The sequence below is a fragment of the Aulonocara sp. 'chitande type north' Nkhata Bay genome, linkage group LG16 (assembly GCF_057382095.1).
Source record: "Aulonocara sp. 'chitande type north' Nkhata Bay isolate Kocher_YH1m ecotype deep benthic linkage group LG16, A_spYH_male_GT1.1, whole genome shotgun sequence".
NCBI classification, from domain to species: Eukaryota; Metazoa; Chordata; class Actinopteri; order Cichliformes; family Cichlidae; genus Aulonocara; species Aulonocara sp. 'chitande type north' Nkhata Bay.
This window is the reverse complement of record NC_141359.1, coordinates 25,543,722-25,564,885: the sequence shown is the minus strand read 5'-3', so window position 1 is coordinate 25,564,885 and position 21,164 is coordinate 25,543,722. Positions and strand designations below refer to the sequence as shown.

Sequence of the window (21,164 nt, the reverse complement as noted above, 5' to 3'; positions counted from 1 at the left end):
TTTTTAAAGTGCTATATAAATAAATAAATGATGATGATGATGATGATGAAACGAGCAAACTGTCAAAAGTTATTTTCTACAGAGATAACTTGCACGGGCTGATGATTTTTTGTCTGAAGGACTGCAGTTGCATGCTGTTCCTTTGCCACCTGCACTTATAAAATTGTCTTCAAAAGAATATTAAATGTAGAATAATTTGCGGATGGAATCATATCAATAGTGATCTACAGCATGTAAGGCATTTGTCTGGATACTGGACTAGAAAAAAAATTAAGAAAAACTGCAAGACCCTGCAGCTCTTCATATGCATGTCTGCAAGGGAGAATAATGCAGTCTTAAGTCTATGATTTTTGAGACAGATGACATCCTGTCTCTTAGAATTATAATCAGCTGAGCAGCATTTTGGCAGAAGGCAACCTAAATATTTAAATTCCCAAGTTTTTGCTCAAAGCAACTCTAGAAGCCTGGGAACATCCCAACACTCTCCACACAACCAGTCACCCTCTTAGAGCTGCTAATGCAGCGTCAAAGACATTGTCCCTCAGTGTCTTCCCACCACTCACATTAGTGTTTGTCCTACAAATATTCATCACGATTTGCAACACTGCTTTGAAAGTTCTTGCCAAAAAAGCTACAATTTTATCCACCAGATATTTACAATTCATCTGTAAGACAAGATCTGTTACCTTCAAAAGGTGGTTTTCTGTCCAAGCTGTCTCTGACAATAACGTCTGAGTCTAGGCCTGGAACTGTGAGTGAAGAGCGACCCAGAACTACTGAAGATCTCTTTAGGCACGAGTTAGACTCTCTCTCCCTTTGAACTTCTTTAACCATTTCTTTGCTTTCCCCTGTAGAATGGCAATCAGCAGGAGTCAGTGGAATAACACCATATCCCATAGAGGACAGACTTTTGCATATCGGAGCACCAATCCATGAATAATAACAAAGAAAAAAATTTGCAGCCACAAAGCATGCTTGACAAGGTTCTCCTGTATGTTTCTACTGACCTTTAGACAGATCTGCTGTGAAAGAGATTCTTCTTTTCACATTTTTATTTCCCTCACCATCTGAATCACTTTCTTTGACACTACAGGGCTGCAAAATTAAAATGCTTCAATCAGAAAATGTGTCAGTTACCAAGAATAAACAAAAAAACATAATTTAGGCAAATTACAATATGAATACTTGTTATCAAAACATCCATTAAACACATAGGTCCAAAATGTTCTTACATTATCTGCCTTGGTGGAGTCATCTCTCAGGTTGAAAGTAAGCTCCAGGTTGTTGAAGAAGTGATCTGCAAACTCCGGGTACATGTCTAGCACCTCCAGCAAATCTTCTCGCTGAATGGTGCTCAGGTCACAGTAACTCAGAGCCCGCACATCAGCGTTAGACTTTCCAGGCTTGGCATAGAGATGGATCATTTCTCCAAATATGTCATTTTTACCTGGAGGTGACAAACACACAAACAACAGGTAATCTTGACAGTTTTAGTGGGAAGATGTAAAAATGCTGACTTGAGCTACAGTGAGTTCCAAAAAAAGGCATGACGCAGGCATAAATCTCTGCTGCGATTACAATAGGAATTTATTTATCACTCTGATTTCACTAAGGGGCGCAGACGTGTTTGTTTTTGTGGATAATCAAAATCAGACAGCCTCTAATTTCTGTGTAGATCGTCTCCCAGGGCCGGCACATCAGTTGTCTTTCTATCTTTGATCCATTATTTATGTTGAGGAGTAACTACTAACACGCAGCAGCTTTGATGCGATGGGTAAAGGAGGGCTTGATTGCAATTGACACACTTTACTTGTGCACTTCAAAGGCAATTTTTGCACTGATTTTGGCTATCACATAATTAAGCCAGCTCTTCAGTGAACTTGCAAAAAGTGAAAAAACCAAAAAAATCTACGGTAAGCTTAGCTTTTAGTCTGGAGAATAAAAGAGCTTCCTTTGCAGAAATAAGGGCCCATTTTCCAAAGGACGAGAGGCCTGGTTTAAAGGGCATCATGAAAAATCCCTTTGTTGGTGTGGGGGGTTCACTAAATGCCAACAGTGTAAGCAGGAGTTCAGAAGAAAGAGATATGATATGCTGGCTGCCAGTGTGCCTTTCACAGCATGCACCGGACACCTTTCGGCCACAGAGGAAAGCCTCACACAGACTGGTGTGTCTCTCCCCCGCACACAAACACAGAGCTCTCCCCACAACGATTGATTAGGATAAGAGATTAATTCCTCACCTGTAGAACAATGCTAATAGCCTTGCTGGAGTCATGATCATTACAAGAGAAAAATACTTTAACACCATGGGCTGACCATTGCCATGTTAGAGGTTGGTATAGTTCCCCATGTGAGAATAAACTATGGCGATGGAGCATTATAATTATGCTTGAGTGGCTTTTCCACAATAATCACTAATAACACGTTTTGTGTGATGCAGCAACCGTTGCGAAGCTGAAACCTCATTCTTTCAGGTGCAGCTTTAGTGAGAATTAATCTCATGAATAATGAATAAAATCTAATCCAGGCCCGGTCTGGAGTGCATGAATGAAGTTTACCCATGAAGAAAAAATAAATAGACATTTTTCCAGTATTGGTATTTTAACATTGATGCATCAAGCTCAGTATCAATACATAAAGAATGAAAAATATAGCTTCAAATTTAGAGCTGCTAGTTGTTTTAGCCAAATCTCCTTTTTACTGACATTATTTTAATACTCTCTATTTTGCAGCTTTAACTCATTTCCCAGTGCTGTCAAAAAAGTGGCACCATTTTCACTGCGTTCTTTGAAACTGCCAGACAACCTTCCATGAGGCCACTTAATAGAAATGCCAGAGTGTCAAACCTGTCACACAAACACCCCAGAACACTCACAGAAAACGAAATGTGAAAACCCACATGAAGGCACATTTTATTTTGAATTTTCTGATGCTAAATACGCCAAGGTCCAGAACATCTGTGCACATTGAATTCACATGTGGGTACTAGAATGTTTCTTGTACAGTATGTGCTTCCTCTCTGACTATATAAACAAAAGGTAAATCTTAAAGATCTTTTTACAAAATCAACAATAAGCTCAAAACAGTATGAGACTAAATTAGACCTGCCTAAAGTTTTAGTTAGCTTGGTGCTGACATTTAACACACAGTCAGCTGAGCGATCTAAATACAACAGGGAGGTGACATTGACTATTACAGTTCATCACATTTCCAGGTGGAGGCAGAGGATTTTATGTGTAGCAGAGACTGACATTATATGCACAAAACTCCTGATAGACATTGGCAAAATGTCAAACAGCACAAAAGAGTTTACTCTGGGTATAAAAAATTTCCATACAGGACTTAAATTTAAAAGCTCTTAATCAACTGAGCACCATCCACCCAACCTACTTATTGTAATTGAGACAAAATATCAAATAAACACTAGATGTTAGTACACATCAGTAAAATGATCAACAAGGGGTTGTATTTACCCAGGATAGCTACCACAATGTCATCTTTCAAGATCTCAATAGAACCACGCGACAGAAAATAGAGAGCAGTGAGCACATCACCACCGTGGACCAGAGTGTCTCCGGGAGGCACATGAGCGGAATTGAAGCGCATGGCCAAGGCCCTCAAGCATCCTTTGGTGGCTCCTTGAAAAGCTTTGCAGTTGTCCAGAAGACAACTGTTGAGGTGAAGGCAGATGTCTGCCTGTAGGCACTCGGGAAACCCTTTTAACACCTAAGATGCGGAGAAAAAACAGTAAATAAAGTGCTCAAAACATTTGTTTGATATCCTTACAGAGATGTGTTTCAGAGATAATTGTGACCACATCATCAGATCAGTTTGTCAAGCTTTGTTCTCTCAGATACAAAAGAACACAAGTTAGAAAAAAAAAGCACTTTCAAAAGAACTTTGTATAGAGGTGGCCTCTAAACTTGTGAGTTTTTAAAGAAAACAAAGCAGCCATACACTTGAGGTGGGCTGACAAATACTAGTATTTTGCAAAGGATGGCACTAAAAGGATACTCTCCCCTGTTGATTTTAAGAATTTAATTAATAGCATAAACACAGGCATGCAAGGAAATGTGAAGTACATGCAGGCTTGAATGGATGCTGCCATTACAGAGAAAGGAGAGCATAAGACATATGAAGATATTATGCATATTTTTCAAAAGAAATAGGCTGTCATGACATTGAAATGATTAATATGAATAAACTACACTATAAGCTGAACCGGTAACAAAGCAGATCAGAATCAAAAGTGTGCTATGCGTTTGCATCTACACCTGTTAATCTAGTGTAGTTATGCACTGAATTCATACTCTGATATATAGAATGTACTGAGTGAGTCCATCAAACACTACGTTTACATAACTTACTAAAGCTGAGATAAAACAAAAGTTGTTTTTTAAAAAATATTGTTGGTTTTTGTTTTATAGCACTAAATCACTGAACAAGAATAATGTAAAGCAAACTTTAGACATTACAATAGTAGAGATGTGGTAAGTATTCAGAAAATTACCAGGAGCTAATTCATGGGAATGTAATGGTTCACAAAAAATGTAACATTTGCCTTTTTTTTTCTTAAATAAAGGATTTATTTAACCGTCATTTTCAAAAATGTACCTGGGAATAGACGTCTACTGGTAAACTTGTACTATTACAATCTCAAATGTGAAAAAAAAATCTTTGTATGTCTCTAAGTTTAATGTCTTCATTTTATTATATTACTTCCTTCCTCATCATCACAGTATCTGTTGGATTTCCTCACACATGTCCAATTAGCCAGTCGGTCACTTTGGTATGTACAGCACCAGTTGTCTACCTCCCATTTATCAGAATGTTTTTGTATTATGCTGTTAATCTTCCAAGGCATTCCCTTCTCGCCTGTCCCCAGTTAGATTTATTTGCTACAATGCCTGACCTTCAGTGTCTGACCTTAACTTTGATTAGAGACTATCATGTTGAACTTCAGTCTACCTCCTGTGTCCTGCATCTGGGTCTTCTAACCCACAGGCTGTAGACAGCATAATGAGGTTCTTATTTTAAACAGTGATCAGACTGAAACCCATTTTAAAAATTTAAAGAAATTAAATATGTACCTCCTGCTCTTACCAATGAAGAGATGTTAATCCAATTGAAAAGCAGACAAGGGAGAGAAAAAAAGCTCTTTTAGTAGCATGTATTTATATTGTCATCAGTGCAATCACTTGTTTTGTTGGATATCCATATCCATTACAGGGACAGGTGGATGAGTGACTTCAGTTATTTACCGTATTCATATCAATGCCATTAGTGTAGGTCCATGAGTGCTGGAAGTACTCTTCCAGCCTTTGCCTCAGAGGGTTGGGAATTTGATGAAAACGGATGAATTCCTTGACCCGTAACATTTGAGCATGATAGCGGGCCGTACCCGAGTAGAGCCTCTGGATGATGGCAGAAACATTTCCAAAAATGCTGGCATACATCAGGGCTGAAATAAAAAAACGCAATGAGTGAAGAGAAGGTACTGTTTTTACTACAGTCAGCATATTTACTGCTGTTACCCATGAAGACACAGGTAATTTGATAAAATGTCAACACATTCTGCTTAAAACATATACAATGTTTTGTGAAGGACCTGGAAAAAAGATAGATTTTTGCTCAAAACCCATTCAAGTGATAACAAAAAGAATGAAATAATGGTAAATTGAAATACAACCTGAAAAGCATATAAAATACTCACAGCCAATCAGCATGACACATATAGAAAAGACCTTCTCTGAGTTGGTGTTGGGGGAAACATTTCCAAAGCCCACACTGGTCAGACTGCTGAATGTGAAGTAAAGTGCTGTGACATACTTGTCCTTGATAGAGGGACCAGAGTTAGGATCACTGTAGTTGTATCGCTTTCCAATTGACACGCCCAGATTGTCTAGCCAGCCAATCCTGTGTTCCAAGTAAGGCTTCTCCACATTGCCAATGGCATACCATATACAGGCTAACCAGTGGGCGATAAGGGCAAAGATGCACATGAGCAACATTAGGACTGCAGCTCCGTATTCAGAGTAGCGATCCAGCTTCCTGGCTACACGCACCAATCGCAGAAGCCTTGCTGTCTTCAGCAGGCCAATGAGAGTGGTAGTCTAAAACAAAAATACAATAAGGAAGATTATTAGTAATAGCAACAGTAGTTTGGATGCCAGATCAACGGTTTTAGATATTGCTTCATCATGCTAAAAGATCTGACATGTTATCTACTACTTATCTACTAAACTTGTCTGCATGTGTATTTCCTTTATATTATCAACAAGTCTAAAGCTGTGGGCCAGTTTCACAGTCACTTCACAAACTAATGAGCTTCCTTGAAAGAAAAAACTGGATAAGACACCCCAGAGCTCTTTGGTCAAAGGCAAATTAAGTGAGAAGTAAGGACACCAGCAGCCCATAGATAAATCTTCATTTGTTCAATCCTGAACACAGAGGCACACTCATTTAATGGGTCCCTGGGAGCTGTGTAGCTGCTATGTGTCAATAAGAAATGTGTTAACAACTGTAACTGCAATTCCTATTAAAAGGACCATTTGTTTACCTGACAATTACAGAAGAAAAAGTCCAACAAGAAACAATGACACTTCGTTCATAATCACTTCTTTATATCGTTTACCATTAGTTATCTAAAGGTAAATGAACAAAATTCTTCTATAAATATTTCAGAATTTCTCTATCTTTTATCAAAATGTTGACAGTCATTGCAGCACAGGTTTACCATTGGTGTAATTTTGGAGGAAATAGGACCGCCACAGTAGTTTCTAACTGAGACTTTAAACTTAAAAAGGGGTTCGATATCTCCCCATCACTGATTTATAATATTAACAAAAATGTACTTTAAAATATTTTCTCACAAAGCAGAAGAAAAAGGTAATATCTTGCATTTCTGCAAACTTCAAATACAGCAGCTTCAGTTTCAATCTGTTATAGTAACCACTCATGGCAGTTTTGAGGCATTTTTGGTAGATTAAGAACACTGAATGAGGGTAAGCTACAATATCTAATTATTGTATATATACAATAACTTATTGTACGTGAGACGCTATACACTATAGCCATATTGTATGTGGCCATAGCGTAAAATAAATGACATTTATTTTTTTACATGCCAAATACTTTATGAGGAACAATGGCATGCACATTTAAAGTTTCTTAGCCCCAGATGCACGTATTTCCTGTTAGCCAGAGATGGGCAGTAACAAACACATACTATACTTAAGTAGAATTTTTATGTATCTATAATACATACCTTTTAACAAATATCTACTTTCTACTACTTCTACTACTACTTTAGGCTTAAACCATTTGAGGGGAGTTATTTCTTGCCACAGCATGCCTTCAAACACCAAACTAATTTGAATCTAAATGGAGGGAACAATAACATATAAAACACAACCTTATTGGTGTATCCCCCACTTGCGCTTATCATACACAAAGAGTTGAAAGAGCCAAAAAACACATAATTTATGCATCATTAATATCACTACACCTAGACGTTAAAGTCAGCCAGAAGCATTGAAGGTGCAGATATCTGTAAGTTGAAGTTACTGTTCTTCCGGATCTATTGCTACACAGCAAGCACAAAGCCAATCACTTCTTTCTTTTTTTGTTTTACATGGCAGCTAATTTCAAAAGCCACATTTCTAGCAGTTAAACAAATATATCGTACACAATGTGTTGCTGAAATTATGATTTTCATTTGCTTTTTAAAGGTTGCTTCATATACTAGTTGTTTTAAATCAGGCAACACTGGCTACTTAAAACAGTCCATTTTAAAACAATGCAGTATGTTGGACCAATGCAAAGCAGCTATAGTGTTCATGGTTAACATCAAGTGTAGCAGACAAATTTAAGGTGATGATGCTGATCAGATTCACTCATTGAATTCTGTCTTTACACTAGATTTATGCTGTCTGGGGTGGGAAATCAGTCAGAGATAGAGCATGTAACCCCAGCTTAAATCTTGTCAAATTGAGTTGGCTAAATCCACAAAGAGCAGCAGCACAGGTCAGTTCATCACAGCCTGTTCACAAAATCTACTGAAGCTCACAACAACAATTATTGTGACTTATTTGTGATTCTTTCCCCCACACTGCTCCACTATAAGTGATCTTAGGGTTCCCATACCAGTTGAATTCCACTTTAACCCTTGATTATCCTCATTATCCTGTGTGGACGCAAACTGCAATGAAGATAGACAGATGAAATAGAACTGAAATAAAGCCTTCATTCATATCATTGTATTGGTATTATTTTATCATAATATTAATATGACATGAGCTTCAGTTAGCTTTGCGTATAGCAGCTGGTAGAGGAGCAGCTATTTTTTTAATATAATACCTCTTTACTTTAGAGCCTCCACTTTTTTGCTGTTACTTGAGCAACAAAGTTGAATCACTACTTTGTGTACTTCTACGTAATGAATATGTCTACTTTTATCACCTCTACTGTCAGCTATTTTATGATTGTTATTCTTGGCATGTACCAAAATGGTTTCTTGTGAAACACTTATGGGGCATTGGCTATGGGTTAACTAAATTTGTGTCTCTGTGGCCTGTATTTGTTGAATTCAAATCACCCTTTTCTAACCAACACTAGGACAGAACCATTAATTTGCCTTAAAGTATTGTAGCAATTGGTGATCATTTTCTCATTCCCTGTCTACACTCTCTTGTTCAATCTCTCCAGTTAAGTCAAGAATTTCTTGGCTGTGCTTTAATTAAAAGTCTGAATGTCAGTCAGATTTAGACAAGGTGTTTAAAGTCAGAAATAATATCACAGGGCCAGTTTTACACTGATAAATCTGAACAGAGATATATACAGAAAAGCCAACACACAAAAAGGGCAGCAAGAGAAAATCAGAGCATCACCGGTCCAGAAAGAAGGAAAAGAAGACTCAGGGAGGAATTTGAACCTCATATCCAAGTGTGATGTAAGGCTGAATGTAATGTTAATGTAAATATATAGGCAGCTCCACAAAGATTTTTTTTGAAGCTTAAAGCACTTAGATGTTTTAAAATGATAGCCTGTGCTTGTCACACTGACTCAAAATTTATTGTCGAAAACATTGCAAATCTATGCTACAGTTTACTTTTTTATGTTTTATTTACTTACTTAAAACTCACTTTCCACTTACAAAGTCCCTTTTCCCCTTAAGTATGTTAGATCTTCATTAAATCTAAAGTCCTAAACTGATTTAAAATGTGAGGCTTATGTTTGCGTATAATTGCAGTGTGATGGTAAATGAACATTAGTCTCCTTCTCAACCGCTAACAGCGCCTGTTTTACTGATAGATGTGATTCATCCAAAAAGAAAAAAAAACAGACAACTGAAACGTAATCAAAGTGAACTGAATGAAATCACAGCATTAACTGTACCTTCACAGGTAGCTGGGTTTTATGGTTACACAGGGCTACACAGCCTCATCACTCTGTCATTCTACTAATCTCTATCAGAAACAACATTTACAGGTTCAAGTCAGGACAAAGCAACCAAATTCACAATGAAACTGCTGGACACTGGACAGTAGTTTATATAATAAACGTTCTCAAAACATTCAGTTTTTCATATTGCCCAGTTTTGCATGATAACTTTCCCAATATGTTCAATACTATGGTAAAACGAAGTTGTTTTTAAAGCAAACAGACACTGAAATCTATTTCACATATTTTTCCTACTCTAATCAAAAGGTTTACTTAAGCGATTGTAGGTTAAAACCGTCTTATTAAGCTGCTAAATTGAATGAGCCTTGTGAAAAACCATCTGCCACTGTCTCGGCTGGTTTTGTTTTCTGAATGAGAATGCTGCTGAGCGGGAATTTTCATGTTCAATCTGACATAAACATCAAGATGGAAAGCTATAAATAGAAGTCATGCAAGCACATGTTCTCACTGTATAACTCTATCTATCTATTTATAGAACAGGAGTCAATTGGTTTTTCATTTTTGGCAAAAGTGGAAGTTAAGTAAACATAGTCACATACTCGTAGTGAGGATGTGCTTTAGTTTCAAATCATGGTCTCGTTTTGTTTGTCACTGTCTGATGAGTGAAACAGATGTCCATGTTCTTTTTGATTTGTTGTCATTTACTGAACTGACTCAGCAGCAGCCGCATTGATGGAAAAGATTATTATGGTTTACTGTATAATCAGGAGCTTTCCGGGTGTAATGGAGTGTCTACAAAGCACGATAAAGCCCTGAAGTGGATCCAGAGCCTTAGGGGACATATCCTACCAACAAACAAGCCAGCAGTCCTGGCAGCCAGCCTACCAATGGACATCTCACATTTGCATGTAAGCTGTGCACACAGCCCTGTTGGCCTGCTCCTCACATAAATGCATCATTGATTGCCATTTGGTAAGCCATTAATCCGTGTAAATGGATTCTAGAATGAGGACCATTCAAAAAAAGGGAAAAAAAAAGAAGAAAGAAAGAATGAAAGGAAAAAAACATGCAATTTAAAGTAATCTCTATGAAGCCAAAATATTCAGGCTTTAAGTAGTGGAACAGGGGCAAGTACAACAGTCCAAGCATCCCTGGGGTGATGTGCAGTAAAGCTCCCTGGGAGAAAAAAACAACTAGCTGAAAAAAAACTAAATACATGTACAACATTAACAAAAGATTACATACCTCATCTGATCCTGAGCCAAATATTAGAAGATCAAACGGAATTGCTGCCACCATGTCTATAAGGAACCATCCTTTAAAATAATGGATTGCTATCTTGGCTGGGTGGCTGACCACTTCCTCGTTTTGGTTTACATAAGTTGTCCTGAAGTTTATGAGGATGTCAATGATGAACATGATGTCCACAATTAAATCTACTACATTGAGAGGGTTGCAGGAGTATCCGCATTTTCGTCTCTTCTGCTCCTCTTGGTCATTGAGAAGAAAAGCAGCTGAGTACGGAGTGAGGATCGCCGTGTAGATGACCAGCAGCAGGATCAGCCAGTCCCAGACGGCTTTGAATGGGCTGTAGTGAAGGATCGTGAATTTGTCAATGCGAGGTGTTTGGAGTTTGTACTCTGGCAGCACATCTGCTCCGAGGGACAGGACCTGCAGGAATGGTGAGAGAGGGTCAGAAGAGCTACAAAAATCACTTGATTACATCGCTGTCAATTTTTATTTTGGGTCAACCTCTTAGAATAATTGATAATATTACAAGCTATAGGTTTTAAGCTTATGGTGCTTTTTTGGTATAAAACAATATATTTTAAATCTATAATTTGATTAAACACAGTTTCCCATTTCATATATCAAATCCACGGGTCATTTAATCAGCTCACAGACTTTAAGGAATGAATTGATAACAACTGTGACACCCAATGTGTCCTCTACAGTCAAACCGAGTTAGTCAAAGATAGCCATTATGACAAGTGGATTGCCTCTGACCTGGCACTATAAATAAATGTTACTACCACTTGTTCTCCATTTGCAGAAGGTACATTGAATTACTCTTGGAAAAAGCACTTGATAGACTGAAGAAAAGTAAAGTCTGCATACATTTTAACTGATAGATATGAATTTACTATGCAATGTGGTACCCAAATATTTGTTTTAATTTCCCCAGATGAATGAGCTCTGGTTAGATGGTAAATTATTCAATGTGGTCAGGAAAGCAAAGCCGTTCTCTGTTTCTGGCTTCACAATGTGCGACAGACTAGCAGAAAGGGCTCTCTTATGGCAGAAAATGGTGTACGATTGAGGATGAGGGCAATGGGTCTTTCTATTCTTTTCAGCACATTCCCTTATCTTCAGCACATGAATTATAGATTTCCCCATGCTAGCAGTCAGGAAGCAGATGCAGCGTTCACATCTCTGCAGTGTCTTCAAACTCCAAACTAAAATCAGCAGGGAGGGAGAACATTTAATCACGATGATGGTTCTTTTTCATTTATAGATGAGAAAGCTGTGGTGAAAGAAGTTTAAATATAAAGTTTCTCAGCTTTTCTTTTGCTTGGTTACTGGGCCCCAAAGCATTTTATAGTGTCCTACACAGAGTTCTTAATTTACTGAAATATCCCAAAACAAAACACATTTTGTTATTTATCAGAATAACTGCAACGTTATCCCTAAAGTATACTTTGTTTGGTAGTGTGCACCTGCATGCGAACAAAAATGTCTAATCAGCCAATCACACAGCAGGAGCTCAATACATTCAAGCATATAGACAAGGTCAAGATGCCATGCTGCATTCCAAACAAAGGATGAGAATTGGGAAGAAATGGGTTTTAAGTGATTCTGAATGTGGCATGGTTGTTGGAGGCATACACACTATTTCAGAATCTGCTTCTCTACTGGGATTTTCCCACACAACCATCTCTAGGGTTTACAGAGAATGGCTAGTAAAAGAGAATATATCCAATCCAGCAGTTGATGTGCAAAGGCCGAGATGAAAGGCCAGACTGACAGACCGACAGAAAGACAGTAAATCAACTAACCATGTGTTTTTACCAAGGTATGTAGAAGAAGCACTTGGTATAAACAACAAAAACCATGGATCCACACTGCCTTGTATCACCATTTCAGGCTGGTGGTAATGGGGGATATGTTCTCTTCAGCCTGCTAGAGTATTGTTGCTGACCCTGTCCATACCTTTATGACTACAGTGTACATATCTTTCAGTGGCTGCTTCTATCCATAAAATACACCATGCCACAACTCTCGGATCCTTTCAAACTGGTTTATTGAACATGAAAAACACGACTAGACTCAAATGGCTTCCACAGTCACCAGATTGCAATCCAAAAGAGCACCTTTGTGATGCTATCAAGTCAGGATGGACCAAAATCTATTCTGAAGGCAAAATGGACGGGGTCATACTAGTAAGGTGTTCATAAAAAAGTGGCCAGCAAGTAAACATTTTACGTTTTTCCCCTCACTTAATTTTATGAAACATTGTTTTTTTTATTAGTTTAAAAATAAAACCGCAATGAATATTGACATGTCTAGCTAGCCCTAGAACCCCTGTTTGTTCAAGTGTTAAGAACATCCACTTGTGACTTGTAAACATAATGAATTAATAGGTTCTATAGGGAGTCAGTGAAATGTTCTTCTTGTTGTTCTGAAACAGAAATAGATGTTTTTTCTCTGATATTGCCACTAAGTTTGCTTCAAGATGAAAGTACTTTCATCACTCGGGACATGTACTGGTATCCTGGGTGGTTTAGGGCTCAGGTGAATATTCAACTTGAATAGTGATATTATAGCAAGAAGGAATGAAAAGAGCTATCAGAATAAATACACTTGTACTCTTGCCCTCGTGCAACTGTGTCCATGGTTCCCAGAGGTGCACTCCAAAGATGCACACATGTACAGATGTAAGACTTGAAACAAAACAGAATTGCAAAACTGGAACTTATCACCAGAATAACTGTAAACTAAAACAAAACATACATTTTTGTCTTAGACTTAGGGATTGAGACTCCTCTAACTCCATTCACTTGTATTTTGACAGCAAGTTATTTGTCAAAATAGGCAATACTAATGTTTCATTTTTCAGCTTATTGTACTAGATATTCAATAAAATCATCGAGTCATTCCAAATCAATACATAGAGTAAACCTACAAAATTAGCAGCATGTTTGTTTGCATGAAGAAAGTGTAGCTGGGCTGGAAAATAATTCCTAGACTGAATATCTGTTTCAACTCCTGGCACTACTCCTCTATTAATGTGGATGGGCAGTAGCCATATGTTATCTCTGCAGCATGATAGACTGTCAGCTGTTTGTTAGCGTCTCCAAAAGTAAGGCTTGTATTGTTTTCATCTTTTGAGTCTATCTGTCATCATGGGAAAAATGGGGAAGAGAAAACTACTGCAAAAATGATTTTGACCACTTTGGTATATACTTCTCTGGTTCAATGCCTCTCTATGTAAAAGTCTTGCTATCTCAGTTGAGTTGAGAAAAATTTAGATGATATTTAGTTATTGGCATTGCGGCTGGTGCGATCTGATTGCAACATGATTTCTTCTTTAATATAATGAGCTGTCAGTGAATCATATCTCATCATCTTCATGGAGGCATCCAATTTCAGAACTACATTTGAAATGATTAGTGCACTGGCAAGCTTCCCATCCATCCCTCTCAGTGACGTTCTTTGAAATAGAGAACCAAGGATATGTGTGGAAAGGTGGATGGATGGATGGATTTCTAAGAGTTGGACCCAGGTCAGAGAAATGGTAGCTGAGAGAGTTTTGCAAGTCAAACAATAACAGATGCTTCAATGTAAAAATAAATTGGAATTTTCAGACTCACCTGTGTGACCTTTTCTGTTACATTGTGAGTTCTTTCTTTAACCTTTGGTGCTATGATGGGTTTCTCACTTGTTGGTGGAGAGTGGGTCTTCTTCTCTGTCCCCTCTGAGAAGTTGAGTGCAATCAGGGGGATCTTGTTGATAGTGCTATATTTGTTGATGTTTGAATCAGAGGTAGAGCCAAGAAGGCTGGACTTCACGTGGTTGAAAGGGCCTAGTGTTCAAGAGCAAATGGCAGCCACATTAGTAACCTTGGCAAGATGTAGAGGTTAACACAGTATTTGGTGGGTTTTTTTGTTGTTGAATAAATATTAAGAAATTACCTGCTTCACCCTGATTAAACAAGAAAATTTTTAATCTCCTGTCCATTTTTAGGTATTATGGCAATATAACCATAATAAGCTGAGCTTTGTATACTGTAAATCTATTTCTAGCCAGAGAGAATAACAGCCTCATTTACTGTACATGCACATCACCATTGACTAATGTAATCTTACATCAACTGATAGTGGAGGAACTACTGGGAATTTTTAGTATTTTTTCACCCAAGAAAAAATGTGCTACAACACATCTAACGTGCTTTTAGAGCTGCGGTTGGCTGTGAATTAAAGCCTACTAGGAATCGGGGGGGAAACTGATTTATTCATACACAAGCCTTTAAATTACATATGCCTAAAAAGCAATGTTTTCACCTTCTGTTTTTCTCATAGCTATACACGGATTGAGACAAATTATTTAAAAGCAATGCTATTATCTACGATTTTACAGATGTTAAGATTACATTGTGACAAAATGACGACATCTGTCTCAATCATTAGTTTACAATCATTTCAGTGCAGTAAGCCTATATAACCTATTGATATATTGATCAGACTTTACTTATCATAATAGAGTTAAAACATGAGCAGCCAATTGTAAGGTGTTGGCTGGGCCAATATATTAATACGACATAACACAGACAGAAGCTACAAGTTATAGAGCGTAGTGTAGCACATACCTTCATTTGTATGGCGATCCCTGAATAAGTTTTTTGAATTGGAACTATACCCTTCAATTTCATGAACGGATGAGGCCCTTCTCATGCTGCTGATGCTGCCTCTGGGGAAGGTATTTGACAGGGAGGTAGAGGACTGGTGTGGCTCCGAATGGTAGAGTTTCTCCCAGGGGAGTTTAGGGGATGAATGGTCAAGTGGTTCAGGACCGATGCTAGCCTGGGAGGAGTGGTGGCTTGAGCCTATGAGGGCATGTGTGTCATTGGCCTCAATGGGACTGCAAATGCTCTTGGTGGGTGATGGGAAACTCTCCAGGGCCACTGAGTCCTCATCCTCTTTGGGCAAGTCCACCATCACAGCATCTGGGTCCTCTTGCGGAAGAGATTGCTTGTTGGTATTCATCAGGCTCAAAGCAGCCTGGCGGAAACGGAAGAATCTACTCCTCCCTAAAAATAGAAAGGACATTGAGAGAAGACCTCAATGTACAGCACAGTAATATGTATATCTATAAATATATTTAATAGCCCCAGGAGCATGTCTGATATTGTTTTCCATTGTGAGTTTTCTATTGTGTATGTGTCATCATTGACTGATTGCTGTAGTGCTGGTGATTTTTTTTTTGTGTTCCTTATGTGTTCTAGTCCTTAATGTGTAATAAACCTTTATTTTGGTTGGTTGATTTATATATGAACCTTCCAGAATATAATAAACAGGTTTCTTTTTGTTGCAAATATCTGTCTTTGTGTCCTGCACTCATCTCCTAAGTCCCCAGTACTGCAGCAGTCTGTTGTTGTTATTTGGTGCATCCTGCATATCTTTGAAGGATTACAGTCGAATACATCTATCCATTGTGCCTAAGGAAAATGGTATTTTACTCTAATGGTTTCAGTTGAATTAGGTATAGTGAAACAAAGTAACATTATCCATAGTTTATTCTGTTTTGTTGTATTGTTAATATTCACATAACATGCATTCTATGAAAACTGTCTCCTTGAATGGTTTTTGATATCTTGGTATCGTTCCACTCTAGTGTCTACATACAAATGACAAATTATCTTTATAACTTTTATAAATGTCTGTAAAAACAAACAAACAAGACAAAAAAAAAAAGAAGTAAATTTACTATTCTCTGAATTAGATTTTAACTTGAGTCTTTCCTTTGGTGCATAAATGCTAGTATGAAAGAAAGCAGAATGAATGAATAAAAAACTTAATTCAAGGTTTAAAAAGAGAAACAGAAAAATAACAATTCTTTGTTTAATCACAGAGTGAATCTCATTACAACAAAATTCAGTAACAGTGACATTAGGGGGCTGTTTCATAAGCACAAAAATCAAGGACAGCTACACACATCAGTCTTAAGGACATGCCTGTACTCATTCAGTAGGCTTCATCAGTTCTATTGATTTAGGCAGTTTCCAAACCTTTTAAACTGAGTGTACTGACTTTACTCACTTTGATGTCACATGACATTAAGTAAGGTCACAGTATTAATAAAGTTATCATAGGGGTCTAGTATGGTGTGCTGTTAAGGAGTGTTATATAGGCTGAAATGTTTACCACAATGATGCTGCAAATTACTGACAACATATGATGCAGTTCACCTTCCTCAGTTTTTATTTTTATGGATGCTCCATGTCGCCAGTCTCGAATTGGACTGCAGATCATTGTTGTTGTGCTAATGTTTGCTTTGGTTATTAGGTTGGAAAGATCCTACTCACTTCCTTTGACACGCTATCCTTTTATAGACTACCTGTGATGTTACATTAAATTTCTACTCCTCTGGCCCGTGTGCTGTGCTGGATATATTTTTTACTATCATGCTGCTATATTGACAAAAGCTTTTTAAAGCTTTTATGAAAAATGATTAAAGGACTGGGTCTATAAAAAAATGTCTTATCACTTATCAGCCAGGCACTATCCACTACCTTTAAGTAGAAATAATGAAAAAATGGTATGCAAAATCAATCAAAGACATACCCATATGGCATATTTACATGCCTTATTGTTGGATAAATGCATAAAAAGATGATTTTGTAGGCTGGACTTTTTTACATGTCTTGAAATGCTGTATAGTTATTTTAAACTATACATTACATTAAACTTTTCATTTAGTCCCTAAATACAGTAAGCTTGACTTCATAAACAATCATTAATATAATATTAGTACTGTAAGGATCACAATTTATAGATATCAAAAAGGATATCTACAAATTGTGTAAGTCTAGCATATCATATCATATCATATCATATCATATCATATCATATCATATCATATCAAGTGTATTCAGTATTCATTAATTAGTTGTTGTGAAATCAAAATGATACAATTCTTTTATAGGTTTTTATTAGTGCATAAATGCTGACATCATAATAAGATAAGTCACTTTAGGGGCTTAATGTGTACCTGTGTGCAAAGTTAGATTGCTTACCTTCTGAATATGTGGGAGGAATTTTCAGTCAGACAGTGTATTATATTATTGTGTATCATAGTAAGAGGATTTAAAAAAATATCTATTTTAGCATATTTATGACACTATGATAGTGTGGCTTACAAGGACATCCCTATGTGTATAATTGAGCTGTATTCATTTGGCAGCATGCACAACATTTCAAGAGATATTTTTTAGTTGGTTCTCTTCTTTAAATTTGCACCTTCTCTCATTTGCTGCGTTCCTCTCACTGAATCTGTCATACCTGCTCCAGCTAACCACGTCAAGGTTTGATGGCCATAAAAAAGAACAAATCTTTTTTCAGAAAATTACAGCTACAAAATTTAAAACAGTTTTTAAAGGAAAAAAAAAGTAACCTACTAAAGCAATTGGTTTTAATTTGAAGCAATTGAAAATATAGCCTATAAGATTTGAAAGGTAATTACCAAAATTATGATTTATTAAGACACCTTAAATCTATCTATGTGGATTAAAGGTCTTGTACAATTAGAATTACCTTGCCTTGCCTTTCTAGTATTATGGCTTGGATGCAAGTGTAAACGTGCAAAAGGCTACATCAAAGACTAATGTCCTCAAATAAAAGTCCGGTGTCCTTTAGACATACAGTATGAGATTGACATTTGGATTAAAGCAACATTGGCAATCATATTAGCAAAGTACTGGACTGTTGTTGGTTGAAAAAAATCTGGCTGAGCCTGGATTTATGTTTGATTTTCCAGGACTCTACGCTATGTTCGAGAGCTGTGGACAATATTCCAGAGAATAACACTGCAGTTACAAGAGGCCAACATCAGACTCATTCCCAGAGTGCAGATATGAGCAAGCATGAACATTTAGAATTGAGTTAAAAGTTCATAGATTCAGAGTTTCAGAAAAAAGCTCATAAAGTCTCTATTATCAGAAGTCGTAAAAATTATGTATTCATAGAGTGCTATAATAACCGATTTTTTGTTAAGTCGCTGACTGAAAACACAATTTCCATTTTATGCAGCAAGAGTCTGGTTTGCATAACACAGTATAAGTGTACCATCTCTGGCTTTAGGCCTTAACAGTTGAATTTAGTGGAGGATACCTTTTAGATAGCAGCTTGAGGCGAGAGGGATTACTCTCTGCCAAGCTCCGTACAGTACTAGTTGACACCTGCTGGCCTATAACCAGCTGTCAGCACCAGATGATAATTAACACCCCTGTATAACGAAAATCACCTTTCAGAGACTGTTATATTAAATCACAGGAATAGGCATGGTGGAAATTTTCTCCAAGGCTCTTTCTATTTTGAAATCAGTGACGTTATTTCTCAGCCAATGGTACGTGTCTGCCACTGCGCTTTAAATGCCCGATAACCTAAAACTAATTTCATCAGTAAGCATTTCTTTTTTTCTATCTTCTATACTTATGACGTGAATCTTATTAAATACATATTCATTTAGAGAAATAATACTTTTAGCAATATCTGAACATAATACATTCCAATAGCCAGCAGATTCAGTTCAAAATGACTAGCATCAGTTTTTAAAACTCATTTCAACCAAGCAACTAGAATAAAATTACACTTTAATGCACTGCTATTACTTAAGAGCTGCTCAAAGAAAAAAATAAATAATACTACTATCATATATAAAGTGAAAGTGTGCATGAAGTCAAGAGTCATTGTCTCTGACTCTCCTAATCTTATGTCACATCATATGTTTATCTGTCTAATTTACCCACAGGTTTCCTCTGCTGAAGCACAGTCACAAGCAATCAAGTCTGACTAACAATGCTGGCAACAAACAAAAGAGACATACACACGTGCACATGCACACTTAAATACACACAGCACAGCACAAGATGAATGTCAGTGCTCTGGAGGAATACATCCTGAGCGAATAGCCTAACTCAGGTCAAGAGAAAAGACGCTGAGTGCTTCCAAACAGAGAAGAGCAGGAAGGTTTCACTGACATTAACACCTCTAGAAATACACCAAAAAAAAGAGAGGTGTGCTATATGCTGCTCTCCCCCAGGGTGTAAAATGGATATATTTAAACATTTTTAACAAGATTACGTTATGTAAGTCGACCATTTCCTCCTTGCATGCAGATGGTATATTTAATTGCTGTTGGTGTAAACTATATTACACTGGCAAACTAAATAATGCACCATTTTTAGAACAATAAAAGCCAGCAATATGTTTAGAAGTTACACAGTGCATGAAAAGGAACACAGTACTAAATTAGAGCCTGCCAAATGTGGAGGGATATTTTAGTTTTAGCCATCTGCTCTGGTATTGTCATACTTTAAAGAAGCGAGGAAGGTTTTGTTTTGTGAATGGTGTTATTACATGATAAATGCAATGCATAAATGAATAGTGATGCATATTTATGAAAAAAAATCAAGTCTTCTTTTGTTAACTGAGTTTGGGTTCTGATTTTATTAAAAGATGTTCGATTGGTTGAAGCTTGTTTTGTTTGCTTGCTGAATTTCTTGATTCTTCTTTTAGTTCACTTATAAATCTTGTCAATTATGAGTTTAATTTCTTCATTCTCCACCTGCCTCCCATCTCATCTCAGCATTTAGCCTGTGTATATTCAGACTTCTTTTTCCTTTGTCCTTTGTCAAACCATCTGTTTTCTCCCCCTAATGTAGCTCTTTGTCTTGCTTCAGTGTTTTACTGGATTACTCCCCATGCCAGGTTTTTGGATTTTTGTTTTGAGTTATCCTTCTGGACTTTATTGATCGAACTTTGCTGTCAGCCAAATAAAAAAAAGGTCCCTTATTATTTGCCTCTCCACATCGCCGACTGATAGACAGAAAAAAATTAAGATGGAATTTCTAGTGTTAGAAAAAATCATGACAGCAAAGACATAAAAAGAAATAGAACTTAGACACACTGATCTGCTTGCTGCTGTTACATTTATTAAACTCTTTTTCTCTTTTGACCTCGTAGTATATGAGCACAATCCCTGCATTGCCACATACACGCGAAGTATCTCAATCGTCATCACATGCAGTGAGAGGACTAATGAAATTAATCTGACTGATTAACACCTTGCATGTATGTCTGTCAGTAGTCAACCAAAAGCATTAGCAGGATCACCTGTGTGATAATACTAACCTCAAGTGACATCCAAATGAATTCAAAACTCCTCAAGTTCAAAATACAAGACAGACTGTAAATGAAAACCTTTCAAAACATCAAAATATTGTATCATTCATATACCATATATGCCATATAGGAATCAGAATGTATTAAAATACCCAACGGGTAACATAAGTCAGTGAATGGAATAAATGTAATAACAAGTAGTATCTAGTCATTTTCATTTTCATAGGAAATATTTACTTAGTATGATGTTTGTGATTATTTGTGATTTGTGTATACTCTTAATGGACTATGGCTGATAATATGATGTTTTGATGAAGCACACAGTTTGTATTAAGAGCCTACTGTTGTTTTACTCTGAACTTC

General features: G+C 37.0%; 1 protein-coding gene across 1 annotated transcript in view; it reads right to left on the bottom strand.

The window, feature by feature from the left end:
- kcnh7b (potassium channel, voltage gated eag related subfamily H, member 7b) overlaps positions 1 to 21,164 on the bottom strand; it is a 42,505-nt gene that overhangs the window by 9,067 nt on the left and 12,274 nt on the right. The window contains exons 4-12 of the mRNA XM_086265870.1: positions 15,269 to 15,709; positions 14,274 to 14,485; positions 10,648 to 11,073; positions 5,714 to 6,113; positions 5,262 to 5,461; positions 3,474 to 3,726; positions 1,233 to 1,447; positions 1,008 to 1,095; positions 687 to 848 (exon numbers count right to left, since the gene is read on the bottom strand). Of these exons, the coding sequence (XP_086121996.1) occupies positions 687 to 848; positions 1,008 to 1,095; positions 1,233 to 1,447; positions 3,474 to 3,726; positions 5,262 to 5,461; positions 5,714 to 6,113; positions 10,648 to 11,073; positions 14,274 to 14,485; positions 15,269 to 15,709 (2,397 nt within the window). The remainder of the gene's footprint in view (positions 1 to 686; positions 849 to 1,007; positions 1,096 to 1,232; positions 1,448 to 3,473; positions 3,727 to 5,261; positions 5,462 to 5,713; positions 6,114 to 10,647; positions 11,074 to 14,273; positions 14,486 to 15,268; positions 15,710 to 21,164) is intronic.